This window comes from Solea solea, chromosome 15, assembly GCF_958295425.1.
Source record: "Solea solea chromosome 15, fSolSol10.1, whole genome shotgun sequence".
NCBI classification, from domain to species: Eukaryota; Metazoa; Chordata; class Actinopteri; order Pleuronectiformes; family Soleidae; genus Solea; species Solea solea.
Genome location: NC_081148.1, coordinates 11,439,178 through 11,453,008, shown reverse-complemented (window position 1 = coordinate 11,453,008; position 13,831 = coordinate 11,439,178). Strand labels below are relative to the sequence as shown.

Below are 13,831 nucleotides of genomic sequence, written 5' to 3'. Positions count from 1 at the left end.
CAAATCATTATGAAGGCAGAGACGGAGCCGGCTCCTGAATGCAAAGGAGAGGCTAAAGTGATCATACCCCAAATGATTATCCTGGATCAATAAATGGATCCAATGATCCAAAGCAATCCCGGGGGCCAGCAAACTTGTGCTGTCGATGCAGACGAGTGAGGAAGGACATGGAGGCTTCGAGGACAAAGGAGGAAACAGCTTTCACATGCAAGGCTCTGGAGGCACTCCAAGGCCTGTGTTTTGTTTTTTTTTGAAGCCACCATACCATTTGCCTGGCAACTCTGGGGACCATCAGATAAACACAGGCGCCGTGCCAGGCTGCGTGGTTTTCATTTTCTCAAATTTTTTGTCATGACAGCAAACGCTGAGAGAATTTTCACACACCCACACGCACAGAACAAATGTATTGTCTGCTGAAAACAAAGAGGAAAATAATTTGACTTTAAGACAATGCGTGACATTAGAGTTTGTGTAAATGTAATTAGTCCCAGTGAATGCCATATTGTGGTTGTGGAGGTCTGCACACCATGGAAGCTCAGTTGTGCTTGAAAAATTAAAATGAAAAAAAAACCACATCATTTTGTAATAGGAAGCCTTTTTTCTGATGGAATTTCCAGCTTGGTAATAATAATGCTAATGATGTGGTAATAAGGGAAAAATATATCATGGTAATTATTTCCAAAATAATATCCAGGTAATAGCTTGGTTACCATATTGTACTCTAATACTCTGCTCCATGTTGTACTCTAACTCTAAAGAAGAAAGAAGAAAATTAAACTGCTACCTGCGATTAATCATGAGCTAAATCACAGAATCGTGAGCTACAGATCGATCAGTCTTTCTTACCTGATCAGTTTCTCATGTGTGAATTCACTGTATGAATTTTCACAATAGAAATAAGATGCTTTTTTGAATTAAAATGAAAATCCATCCCATTTTCCTTCACCTTTCTGACCTGGGCTGTCATAAATACCGTCCTGCACTTCTACAGAAACTTGCTGACCTTCAGCATAAACACTCACCACACCCTCTTTTGAGTGAAGCCCAAGTTAAATCTAAGTTTCCGGTGGGGTGGGGGGGGGGGGGGGCACAACTGCATCAACATCCGCATCATGTTACTTCTTTTACATGCGACCACCCAACATGCCTAATCTGGAGCCACAGTTCTGTGAACAGTGTCGAGGCAGGTTTGCTTTTGTAGCCTTGGCTGTTCCTGTGAGCATCCCATCACACAGACCTCCGTCAGGCCAGGCTTCCTCCACAGTTAATTACGGCCACAGCTTGCATGGAGGCATATCATTAGCGGTAATTGCACACAGCGACCCACCACCATGTGACTCCCTTCTTCTTCTTCTTCTTTTTTTTTTGTTGTCCCAGATTTACGCTGCACTGATCCATGAAGGGCCAGTGCAGCAGTGGACGGGAGCATACGAGGAGGGGGAGTGAGTGATGCGGCTCCACACCCTCCACGTGTGAGCATGTGCTCACATCTATCATCTGAAGGAAATCATGGTCTAAGTCTCACAGAGTGTGGGTTTCAGATGGGGACGGGCGGTGGTGTGTGGCTCCACGTCAACTCCAGGAAATGCAGGGATTATGACGAGGCAGAGCGTGTTTGTTGTGTAAGCATGTTCACGTCCACAGGTGTGTGTGTGTTTTTATATCAACAGTGGGACAATTGTTCCCTCCTCCACGGTTGTAGAGCAGGTTTTATCGTAATATACATTTGCAAACTAACAAATCACAAACAAATAAAGGACAAAAATACTGGAAAATAGGAAAAACAATTAAAATGTGATGGACTGTCATGAAAGAAACCTCTTTGAGGGGTTCGGATAAAGGATCTTGTTGGTATGGCCTGTATACTTCTGCACTTTACTTTATTATATCCATCTTTTTAACTTCCATATTCTGTTGTGAGTTTTATATCTGAAATTGTCTTTGTCTCTGTAACTATCTGTACTGATCTATGCCACTATATGCCACTTGACGAGGACTCCCTGGAAGAAGAGATCTTGTGTCTCAATGGGACCTTCCTGGCTAAATAAAGGATAGATAAATAAATAAATAAATAAATAGACAAACTCCATAACCCACCTGGCAACACACGCAGCACAATGAATCATAAAAGCAAAGCACACAGCAAATTTGTGTTTTCTGTGTTTGTGTCGCACTCGGCTCCATGAGACGCCACGGCTAACCTATTCTGGTTTTAGATCATGTGCTGAATAAGAGATTGAGTATCCACACGCTAATAAAAAGGGGGGAATTGTAACTCGAATTGTAACTTGATAATTCTCAACACAAGGGAAACTGAGGTTGGGAAGCACATTTTTTCAAAAATGCTAACCCTATTCTAGTAATAGAAAGTTAAATGCAAATCGGTGACATATTCCTCTAATAAACAGAGGCAGACTTTTTTGACCCATCGTGATCAACAGTGTTTATGTTCATTTGTGAGAGGCTCAAATGTGGCTGGCTCTCTGCAGCATGGCAGTTCGATAACCAAGCAACAGCCTCAGGGCCGGGCAGAGCCTCTGGAGGGGGGGGGGGGGGGGGGGGGGTGACGGGGGGGACAAGGACCCGCCACAGACTAGACAACCTAACACAGACACTGGAGCTGTAACGAATACGACGGCAAGAGGCAGGCGGCTTTATCTGAATGTTAAATCCTCGCATCCCTTGTGCTGACACTGACCTTTCATCAGCGATTGTGTAATACATACATACATTTTGTGCATACAAAAAATGTAATTAATTTACAGATAGGTTGGGACTTCCCCTTTCTTTTTGTTCAAAGTGGCTGATATTGTTTCTTTTAATCATTTTTGGGGGGAAGACAATATAAGTTGGTAACATCCAGGACATAAAACAAGCCTTATCAGGCCTTTTGACAGGCAGTGAACAATAGTGTTGAATAGGATTTATAGGTAATGAAGCTGATACAGTGATACATATTGTTATCTGGCCTTATAAAGCATTTACTGCTTGCCCATACAACCTCACTGCAGTGTCAACCTTGAAGAAATTCATCAGCCTTTATTTAAACCCTTCACAAACTAAGGAAACAAAGCTAATATTTTCTGGTTGTGGGTTTAATCCACGTTACGGGAATAATATTGGTGCTCTTATCCTGCTTTTGTTGAGAAAACAAGGTTAATTGAACCCGTTGAGATATGAGAGACGTGTCTTGTAACGTGCCTAAATTCTAAATATAAAAATGTTACATTCAAACTACTGTCGCACAATGCTGTGTGATTAGATCTCATATCACAACACAGGAAGGGATTTGTCTTGACAGATGGAGACAGAGAATGTGAAATTACGATTTCAAAGTGTTAAAATCTCAAAGACATAAATAAAAGTAGTAGCATTTAACCTCTAAGATGGCCTCATTTCATCCACTGAACATAGGCTAGTAAACCATACAGCCTGATCCTGTTGAATCACTTCATTTGCTGTGAACGATACTGACATGTTTGCCAGCAGACCGGGCCAGGTCAGAGGACATGAAATGTGAGCAGGCACGGAAGTGATGGTGGTGTTGGGAGGGAGGGAGGGGGAGGAGGGTGATCTACAGCAGAGCCTCGACAGTAAAACGATCTGATCGAGGACAGTCGGGGAGGATGAAGGGTCACCTCACCTTGACCAGCTCAATCCTCTCAGCCACGCTTGAGTTATGCAACAGACTTATACTTAACCACTCCTATTTATGACACAGACACTACAAATCAACATGCACGACGCAGGCTCGGCTGAGCTGGAGCCGTGGCGATGAATGAGGAGGGAATGTAACAAGGAGGGACGTGGGGGGGGGGGGGGACGCGAGATACATTCAGAAATCCTGTCTCCCAAGATGTGACTGAACCTGAGCACAGCAGACATGACCACAGAGAAATGTAGAGGCCAAGTGGTCTCGTTACAAACTGGTGCAGAAGCAAGGGCCAGGTCCACACACAACCTGAGGCTGACAGCTCGAAGAAGTGAAAGGGCTGCCCACAAATCAGTGACAGCTGATGATAGAAAAAGGTTGGGAGGGCGTATTTTATTTGAATGAAAAGACCATGTCCCAGTAGTTACTTGAGGAAGGGAGTATAGCAAATTGCACATGCACCATTTGTATCAAGTCTATGGTAAAGATTTTGCACCACAAAGGAACAGGAAATACATCACTAGACCGTTCACTCACTGTAAACAAGAACGCTTTTAAACCTCATTTGAATTCAGATTATACACGGACTGTAAAGCTCGTTCATTTAAATTTTTGTAAAATAATTTTATGTGATTTCTATCTTCTTCATGTGAGACAGGTAGGGCGGCGCCCTCGATTCACGGGCTGCCACTGCCATGAATGCACACGTTAGACCAGGGGTGTCAAATGTACGGCCCGATGGCCAGAACTGGCCCATCAGGGGGTCCAATCTGGCCCACAGGATGAATTTGTGAAGATTGATACCTATATTTTTCAGTTACAGATACCTGTGACTAAAAGTGCTGTGCCATTGAAGAGCCACAGTGATCTGTAGGTTGTCATGCTCATATGTAAATGTTAAACTTAGGAACAAGAAATGTCAGGTTGTTCATGATATAAAAATGTGGATTTCTTGTTTATTTTATAGGTTATTATGCTATTATTTTACTGCTCTGGCCCACTTGAGATAAAAAAAAGTGTTGTATATGGCCCCTGAACTAAAAACGAGTTTGAAACGATCACAGGAGAAGCATCTTTGACGCATGAATCTCCTGTACATTTCCAGAAAGCTGGACAAACACGGACATTATAAAACAAAGTTAAGCCTGACAGTAAAATGCAACTGGTTTCAAATCACAAACTGAATTTACCGGCTGAAATCCTGACAAGTATTTTTTAAATGTTTCCTCCAGGGCCACATATTAAACCCACTGTTGTATCTCCCCTTTTAAAAGAACACATACCACAGGCCAACACCACAACACAGGTATTGCTTGTATATTTTATTTTATTTACAGTACATGTAAAAAACAAAACAAAAAAAAGTAGCCAATAACATTGACCAACGCGGGCAACAGTAGATAGCCATGTTGCACAAACTGGGGAAAAAAAAAAAAATCTTGTCCCATCTGAGGCAATCAGAAATGTTTGCCCTCTCACTCGCTCAGGGCTCAACAGTCAAACGGCAGATCATCAAAATGGGAGGAGTGCGTTTATCTGCTAGTTTAATAAGCACACTTATCTCACTGATTGACCTGATTTGTCAGCCTGTGTTTTTGGCCTCAAATCTGAACAGAAAGTTCCCAGACAGGCAGAAAGTAGACGGGCTGGTTGGCTGAGTGTGACTGTGTGCAATCTTCGGTTAAGTTTTTTTTCTTTTTAATACAGACTGTGCTCAGCAGCAGCAGCAGCAGCGGTCTCTAGTCTTTGCTGCCTCCCTCCCCCGTATTCCAATAGTGCTGCCTACAACACAAAGGTAGCTAAAGGTCAGCAATGCAGTCCACGTTTGCCCGGTGACTCAATACGACTGCAAGTTCCAACTAGTAGCAAACTTTTCCCTCAGCACACTCAGCAGTTGAATTCACAGTATTCTTACAGCATGTTCAATTTTCTTTTTTTTCTCCCAAAGTCACTCATAAAGCTTTAACTGATAATGCATAGGGGATCTGACACTTTTTTGTTCACCCATGTTTCTCCAGTGGTAAAGTTAAACAAGGAGTTGTTTTAGTGTGTGTGTGTGTGTGTAAGATAATTGAGAGAGAGAGAGAGAAACACACCCAAGTCAAATGCAAGAATACAGTGTACACAACCATATGTGTCTGGTGTCCCCAAGAATCGTACAACAGAATCAAATAATAATAATAATAATAATAAAAAAAAGATTTTGTTTGTATCTCCTGTATCTCCAAGGCCATGGATAGTCGACCACAAAGACTTCTAAACTCCCCTGCTGCTTACCAGGGCTGTATCTCCCAATAGTGTTTCAGACAGTGAGCTTACAGCAGGCCACCAAGGTACAGATAAAGTGCTTTTTTTTTCTTCATGACATTTTAAATAATTAAAGTGAAATAAAAATGGTTTTCAGGGGAGGGGGAGAAGGTAAAAAAAAAAAAATGAAATGGAAGAGAGACACATGATTTTGGAGAGGAATCAGAGTTCAGCATAAATACATCCTCAAATGTACTGTGTGGGCTGTGAGGACGAAAACACTGTGATTGCTAGAAGAGCCGGAACAGTCACTACTGTCTCTGGGTGGAGCCGTTCACATTTTTAAGTAAAAGGATTCGGGGTAAGACTTTCTAATTCATGGTAGGATGTGTCATGGCCCGGGAAGTGGGGGGGGGGGGGGGGATCTTTAATGACACAGCCGACTTCATCTGACTGGACAAGTAAAACCTTGTAACTTGTCGGTGGTGCGGACCGTGATGATAACAGCAGCAGACCAGCAGGTTTGGAGAGACTGTAGCAAAAAAGGGCGTACTTAATGGACCGCAACAAACAAGTACAGACAATAAATACATTCGGCTCCTTGTAGTGTCGTAATTCCGCTCTATTGAAATATGATTAGATCTAGAAATAAAACGGAGGAATAGTTCATGGGAGACCATGAAATGTATGGCCTTTTTTTTTGCTCCCTTGTCCAGTCACAACTATACTCCACTGTGGCAGCCATTTTCCACAAGCCTTGTGAAAAGAAAAGAAAAAAAAAAAAGGCATATAAATAGTAGCCGTGGCAACGTACATACTCCCTCCTGGGTCTTGACACAGTCTGAGAATTCAGGACAAACCTCAGAGACCTCTCTTCAGTCCTCAGCCTCTACACAAGAAGAGAAAGAAGAAGATAAGGAGATAAAGCCGAAGGACAGAAAGCATTCACGACGACGAGCACACAAGACAAGTTTAGCCTGAAAATGGCTCAACATGGGGAGGAATGTGGTTCTCAACATGTGAAGTTTGTCATCTACAGATAATGGTGCAGTGTGAAGTGAATTTGAGCTCCTTTTCCACTCGGCTGTAACATGTGTAGCTGACAGCACAGGAAAAAAAAACACTACCTTTATGAGATCTGGAAGAAAGGACAAAATAAAGACTCGGCTTAACCCTTTACTGTTTATTCTGAACTTCAACTCCTCTGGGTTCATGAGGCCCACAGCAGAGTGAAGAGAAGGACTGGGAGTGGCCAGTCTGCCTCTCATATCACTCAAAGACAATATTTAACCTGTTGAGTATGCGCCAAGGGTGCACAAGGTCAATGAAGTCAGAAACCAGAGGGAGAGACTGACAAAGCCATAGCATGACAAGGATTTGGGTTGAGGCTTGAGGATTTAATTGAACCCACACCGTTTGATGGAAAACCACTTTCCAAATTAACTGCTTTATGAAGCTATTCTTTTTGACCCACAGCCAAAAAACATACTGACTGGGGATTAGGTTAATCAGACACTCTAAATTGCCATAGGTGACTGTAAGAGTGAATGGTCGTTTGTTTATGCATGTTGGCCTGGTGATCTGTCCAGGTTGTACCCCGCCTTTTACCCTGTGTCAGCTGGGAAAAGCTCTAGCATCCCCTATGACCCTCATGTGGAGGATATAGTGGTAGAAAATGGGTGAGGGGATCTAATCTAGCATTAAATAAGCAGGTCCCAGTTGCAGGACAATTATTTTACTCACGCTCCCTCAGAGTTTAAACATGAACACCATCAATTATATTTTCAAGACATTTTGCAAAGATTCTAGCTCCTCACTGTGTACACACTACACAATATATATGAAATAATAAAAAAAAAAATAGTATGACTGACTTTATCTGCTACTGTGAGTAGCATACATATTAAGAGGGCTCTACAGCCGACTACAGGTCTCTGTGCCACAGAAGTGCACTTTTTGTCTCTTCCTAAAAGAGCAAGCTTACAAACCTGATGTCACTGCACATCATTTCCTAAAAATGACACCAGGTCATGTAACCCACTGCTAATTCAAAAAGCAATTGTGAGAGCAATTTAAGATTAAATATAGCTTGTTATCAGTCCGATAAGCTCTCTCTGCTAACCACTTTCTGCACTTGGGCAGAGAAATTTGTGAGGAAAGAAATCATGATATAATAGTCACCAGGGCTCTCAAGTGCCACTAAAAATCTTTTGAGTGTGACAAAATGTTTTCTCTGATCACACTGGTGCGCCTAATATTTATGTCCGTGTCTTGGACCTTCATTTTCCCTTATGGTTCTCTGCGAAGTCTGTGTTCTCTGCGAGCACTTGCCCAAACACATACACACACACAAGGAAGAAGGAAATAGACCTCAAAATCAATCAAAGACAGAGAAAGGTGATATGATATGCAGGTATAATTTCCTTATAACCACCAAAACAACTGCACATTGATATGACTCAAGACCGTTTTTGGACAGAACTTGCATTTGAGCAATGTGTTTTTTGCAAATAAAAGGGGGGAATGTTGATCACTTTCATTAGAAAGCTAATGAAATAAATTATTCTGTTCTGGGACTGGGCTTTTCAAGCTCAACCAACTTTACTAGCACTGCAAGGTAAACACGTCACAGTTATAAGCACAGAACCATGGTCAATGAAAAAGAAGCAAGCAACACTTTTCACTTTTGTTCTAGATGTTTCCCTGCTCCAGCACACCTGCTTCAAATAAAAGGGTCGTTACCAGGCCTCTGCAGAGCTTGCTGACGAGATGACCATTTGAATCAGGTGTGTTGGAGCAAGGAAACATCTAAAACATGCAGGACAGTCGGTACCCAGGACCAGGATTGAGAAGCACTGGTCTAGAGCCATAGTGACAATAGTAACAATAGTATCAGTACACAATGACCAGTGATTGAAGCTGATCAGTTTGATAGATTTGAACCAGCTTATCAAAAAGTGGATCATGTGGCTCATGAAAAACATGATGTGCAAGTCAGGAGGCTCTGGCTGTGATTTTAATGTAAAAAATCTATTAACCATTTCTGCAGCTATATAACCCGCAGCTATAAATTTGTACTGAATGTAGCAGCAGCTCAAAAACATCGGTTTGGCTTTTACTAACAGCTTCTTGCCTTTCTACATTGAGATTTAAACTTACCCTCCATAGTCTTAAGTCGATTATAGCTCAAGTTTCTTTCAAAATATGATCAATGACACTAAAAACATTAACATTTGATTATGTTCAGTTTAGTTTTTCGGAGAATATCCTCTTTACATTGTATGATTCTGCACCTTTCAGGAGACCAAATAAAAAGCAGGTACAGTGCAGATGTGCATGGAGATGTTGAGTTTAAATTTATAATAGCAGCTGCGATACACAGAGGAGCAAAAAATGTGAACTAACCTATGTGTCGCAGTGGGAAAGCAGTGACGTAATCTCCGGGCTCATGTGACCCACAGCCTTGGCTGCCTCCAGGATGGCTCTCCGGTACATCCCTTTCTTCTTGCGGTTAAATCGGGACCTGAAGAGCTCTCTAAAGGGTGAAAGTTTGGCAACAGAGAGTTGGGAGGTGGTGGGTGAACCGAACCATGACACCTTCGCCTGGGGCCACTGCGCCTCACAACTGGCTGTCTCCTGTTTGCGTGTGCCACTGATGCTGAGGACACGTGCTGGCCACCAGGGGAAGCCATGGATCTTACCCCACACAATGTCACCCACCGCCACAGCGTGGCCCTCTTCTGTTACACACTTTGTCATGCTGCGCGTGTGGAGCCGCACTGTGAGTGGCGGCACTGTCTTGGAGTCCTCTCGTGAAGGTACAGAAGATGAGGTTACAGAGAGGTCTTCTCCAGGTGCAAGATCACACAGCTCCGGTGAAGTGCCATCAGAACTGAAAGACTTGGACTCATCTAGACTGTCACTGCTGCAGACCGACAGGCTTGAAGAATCTGCTTTGCGCTTACGGAAATTAATAAGAAGGGTTAGGTCACTGTGGCCTCGCTCAGCCTCCTCTCCAGAACTCCCTGACCACAACTCCAGAGAGTTTTTGCCCTCCCCTGAGTCTTCGGAGTGAGGAAGGCAGGGACCTGGAACCCTGGGACTTTGTCTCCTTGTATCTTCTATAAGTTCTGCCTCATACTCGACCACACCCTCATCACTCTCTCTCTGAGGAGGTTTCAAGCGGATCTTTGGAGAAGGCAAGTCCTGACTCACAGTTGTGAATGGTCTAGTAAGTTTGAGTTTGGGAATGGACACCGTGAGGCCAGACCTTGTGGCATCTAAAATGTGCCGTTGTTCCTTGGTGGGATCAGAAGGCGCCTTGCCGTTTTCTCCCACACCATTCAGCACCACCTGTTTGGGGCAAAATGGTTTAACTGAACCATGGACTCGCGAGGGGATCTTCATGACCTCCCCCTTGCCCTGTGGAGTGCTGTAGGAGATCTTTATGACAGGACTATGGGGGATAATCACCTCACCTCCGGGGAACTTCTCCCCATCAGCTTCCCCCCTTTTGTCCTTCCTAAGGCGCTTGCTGTCAAAGCTGGTGCCATTTTCCCGTTTTTTATTGTCCTTGTTTGCTACTACATCCTCCTTCCTGGAAAGCTTAGATGGGATATCTTTGTCATCACCATCGTCATCGCTCTGTAGTGCATTCTCCTTTCTAGACGTTTTGGCATTGCTCATGCCATCTTTACTGTCCTCATCACTATTCAGTGTGTTTTTGCACTTTTCACATAGTACCTGCCGTGGTCGTAGACGGATAGTGCTCATGGTCATGCGACCGGGCTCTCGCGTCCGCCTCTTCTTTCTCTTGATTGGTCGTGGAGGAGGTTGAGGTACCCACTGGCTGTAGCTGTGACGCACCCATAAAGGCTGAGGGAAGGGGGCTCCTTCAAAATAAGGAGGGTAAGGAGTCTCTCCAGCTGGCACTGGTGTGGGTAGAGGGCAAGGCGGAGGTGCAGTTGGTATACTGCTTTCAGGGAGAGCATTTTCATCCTTTGGTCTGTGTGGAGTCTGGCTGGGAGAATTGGAAACCAGCTCCTCACTCACAATGTCTGGGATTTCACAATCTGATTTAGGTATTGGACAGTCCCCGGATTTGATTGTGAAATCTGGTAGACAGAACAGTCCAGTCCTAAGATGAACAATAAAAAAGACAAAACAAAATATTAATAACTAAGAATCTCATTCAGCTTTATTACAGTGGTACAATGAAGTCATCCAAAAAGGCACAAACATTCTTCTTACAAATACATTTTGTAATCAATTTTTTGAGAATGATACTGTAATGCTTTACTTTATGATAACTCATCTTGCCAAATGAGAAGAAAAACAAAAACGCTGTGTAAAGCCTTTACTTTGAGTGGCTGACTTTCTTTTACTTTGACTGGACATCCAGATGCTACTCTCCATGTCACCTGTATGCTGAAAATTCTTTGAGGGTGGGGGTTGGGGAGCGCTTCATGAGCAGCCAGGCATCCCACTGCCTTAGGCCATAATGTGCAGCAATAGTCTCACTGACTCTCCCGAGTGATTTCAAATACTCTTTTTTTTTTTTTGTACACTCTGAGAGCAGCCAACATGTCTAAAGATGGCCCAACTGCCAAGGAGTGTTTGAGGGTTGGCTGGCAGGCAGGCAGCAGTAACATGGCTGTGCTGCTTTAGTCAGAAGACAGCAGACAAAGAGACTACAGGATGCCCAAAAGCCCACCCCCCTCCCAAACATCTGACTGAACAAAAACAATCCCATGACTCACTTGGGATTCAGATAGGTAGGGAAGGAGCCAGGAGATTTCAGTTTGTTTTTGCATCCGTGTCTACTCAGGGCCTGTGTGTGGTAAGATTATTAATTAGCGCACATTTGGGGAGCCTGTTTTCCTCCCCAGGAGAAGGAACTGGCAAGCACCTCTGAATAATAGTCTCTTGGTGAGGCTTGCTCCTCTCACCTTTTTATGTGCCTCTAAAGAAGCCAAATATTAGCCTTCACAGTAACTGACAGGGCACAAACACTGCGGCCTGTGACAGAGAACACAAAGTGCTAGTTAAGCACAGCACAAGGACGCAGCATATGACCAGCCATGACTCATTGCACTGTTGCTATTTCACATTGTGTACCATCTAAATAAAAGAAGATCTGCTTGAATGATAGGCCCAGCAAATCTGTGGCGGACAATGACAGGAAATGTATTTCCATGATCTGAAAAGGAAGAAGTAGTCAAATTCTGTCAGTTACAAGGCCTGAATTATAGGCCTATTTTAAGTTTTTCCAAGGCCTGTCTCTTCCCATTAGCCTGGGTTATTTTCAGGACGTGTAGGAGCTCACACATGAAAAATCATCTTGGCATACTGAGGGGCAAAGCTGGTCAGATTCTGATTCTGCTAGTCTATAAATAGTGTAAAGCCAATGACTTTTAAGGTGCACAACACCAAGAGAATCACAAGGCATGTATATAACATGCACCAAGAGGAACAAATAACAGATGATACTTGTTTATGTCAAATTACACACACATGGTTCTCATTTGTATATGTTCTTTTTCTTCAAATGACAAAGACCTGCTCCTGTCAAACACACAGCCTGAGGTGATCACTGCATCTCTACAGAACCAGGTTTGAGAACTAATAATAATAATAATAATAATAATAATAATAACAACAATAATAATAACAATAGTAATATTAAAACCCTCACATGTGTACCATCAGCACCCACGTGCAATTATTTTTCTACTGTTTCTGTAAATCCAGAATAACTGGTAATCAATGCAATCAAGCCCCTTCTCAACACTGCAACTATATTTTGAGAATAGGTTCGTCTAAACATCACTCTAGAGAAATCTGTGCACAATGTCTAAAATTCAGCATGTAAAAAGACGTATGTGACATTCATAGTGCTGGTCAACCTGAGCCTAGTTTTTACTGAAAACATTTTAGCTGCTCTGGGTTTGATAAAGCTAACAATAAGCTAGAGGTGAACACAGTGACATTAGCCATTGTTCAGAAAGAAGTCATAAACTATCTCGTATGACAAGAACACACTCTTGACTTGTAGAATTTACTTTAGTGAAACAATACATGCTATTATCTTATTATGAGTCAAAACGATATCACTCTGCCACTAGCTAGCAAGCTAGCAGGCAGCTAACTTGTCAGCTACAATAACCAATAGGTCTATTGTACGAAGGCCCGGTTAGCTCTCAGCTAGCATGAAAGGTAAATTAGCCGTTAGCAGAGCTTAGCAAATTAATTTTAAAACGACGTGTATAGAAAAAGAATAAAACACACAACACTTACTTTTTGTTGCAATCAAGTAATATCCCCGTGTAGCTTCGTTCTCGATAGGTGAGCGTCACTACAAGTGTGTCGTTAACTATTTGATCGATAGTGACAGGTACCCGAGAGCCGGCCCGCAGCTCATCGGCCACAGCCTCCATGTTTCCCGGGGTGAGGTGTCCGGCTCGGCGGTACTCGATCCCGGCCAAGGGAGCCACGGTCGCGTCGGACAAAGATCCGTCTCCCCTTCGCTATTGGAGCAGGAGGCTACACCAGGGCATAAAATGACGCCATCACCCCCACCAAGTCAATTACAACAGCACTGCCACCGCTGACATCACGCTGCCTGTGCTGGAGGAGCAAAAATCTCCCAAGACAAGGCCTACCCTTTCCCTGTCTCACTTCTCTGGCTTGTTAGATGCCTTTCATCACCACCGACTTTTATCACGACAGGAATGCCTCCGTTTTTACCGATGGTGATTTGTTCTATTAACGTACACTATCACTACACTTTAGAACGAAAAAAATACATGGATGTATTTTCTCCCATGCACCATAGCGCACGGTCGCATATGAGTCTCCAAAATAGGAGCATTATGGCCTACATTTCACAAATGATCACCAAAATACATGCAGGTACAAGTTTTAGCTGCATTT

At 43.2% G+C, this 13,831-nt stretch overlaps 1 protein-coding gene across 1 annotated transcript; it reads right to left on the bottom strand.

Moving 5' to 3' along the window:
• Positions 1 to 4,959: 4,959 nt before the first annotated feature.
• pwwp2b (PWWP domain containing 2B) lies at positions 4,960 to 13,749 on the bottom strand. The gene is made up of 3 exons (XM_058652031.1): positions 13,196 to 13,749; positions 9,305 to 11,036; positions 4,960 to 6,788 (listed from the first exon to the last, which is right to left on the bottom strand). The coding sequence occupies exons 1-2, from the start codon at positions 13,333 to 13,335 to the stop codon at positions 9,305 to 9,307; spliced, it is 1,872 nt and encodes a 623-aa protein (XP_058508014.1). The 5' UTR covers positions 13,336 to 13,749; the 3' UTR covers positions 4,960 to 6,788.
• Between the last annotated feature and the right edge of the window lie 82 nt (positions 13,750 to 13,831).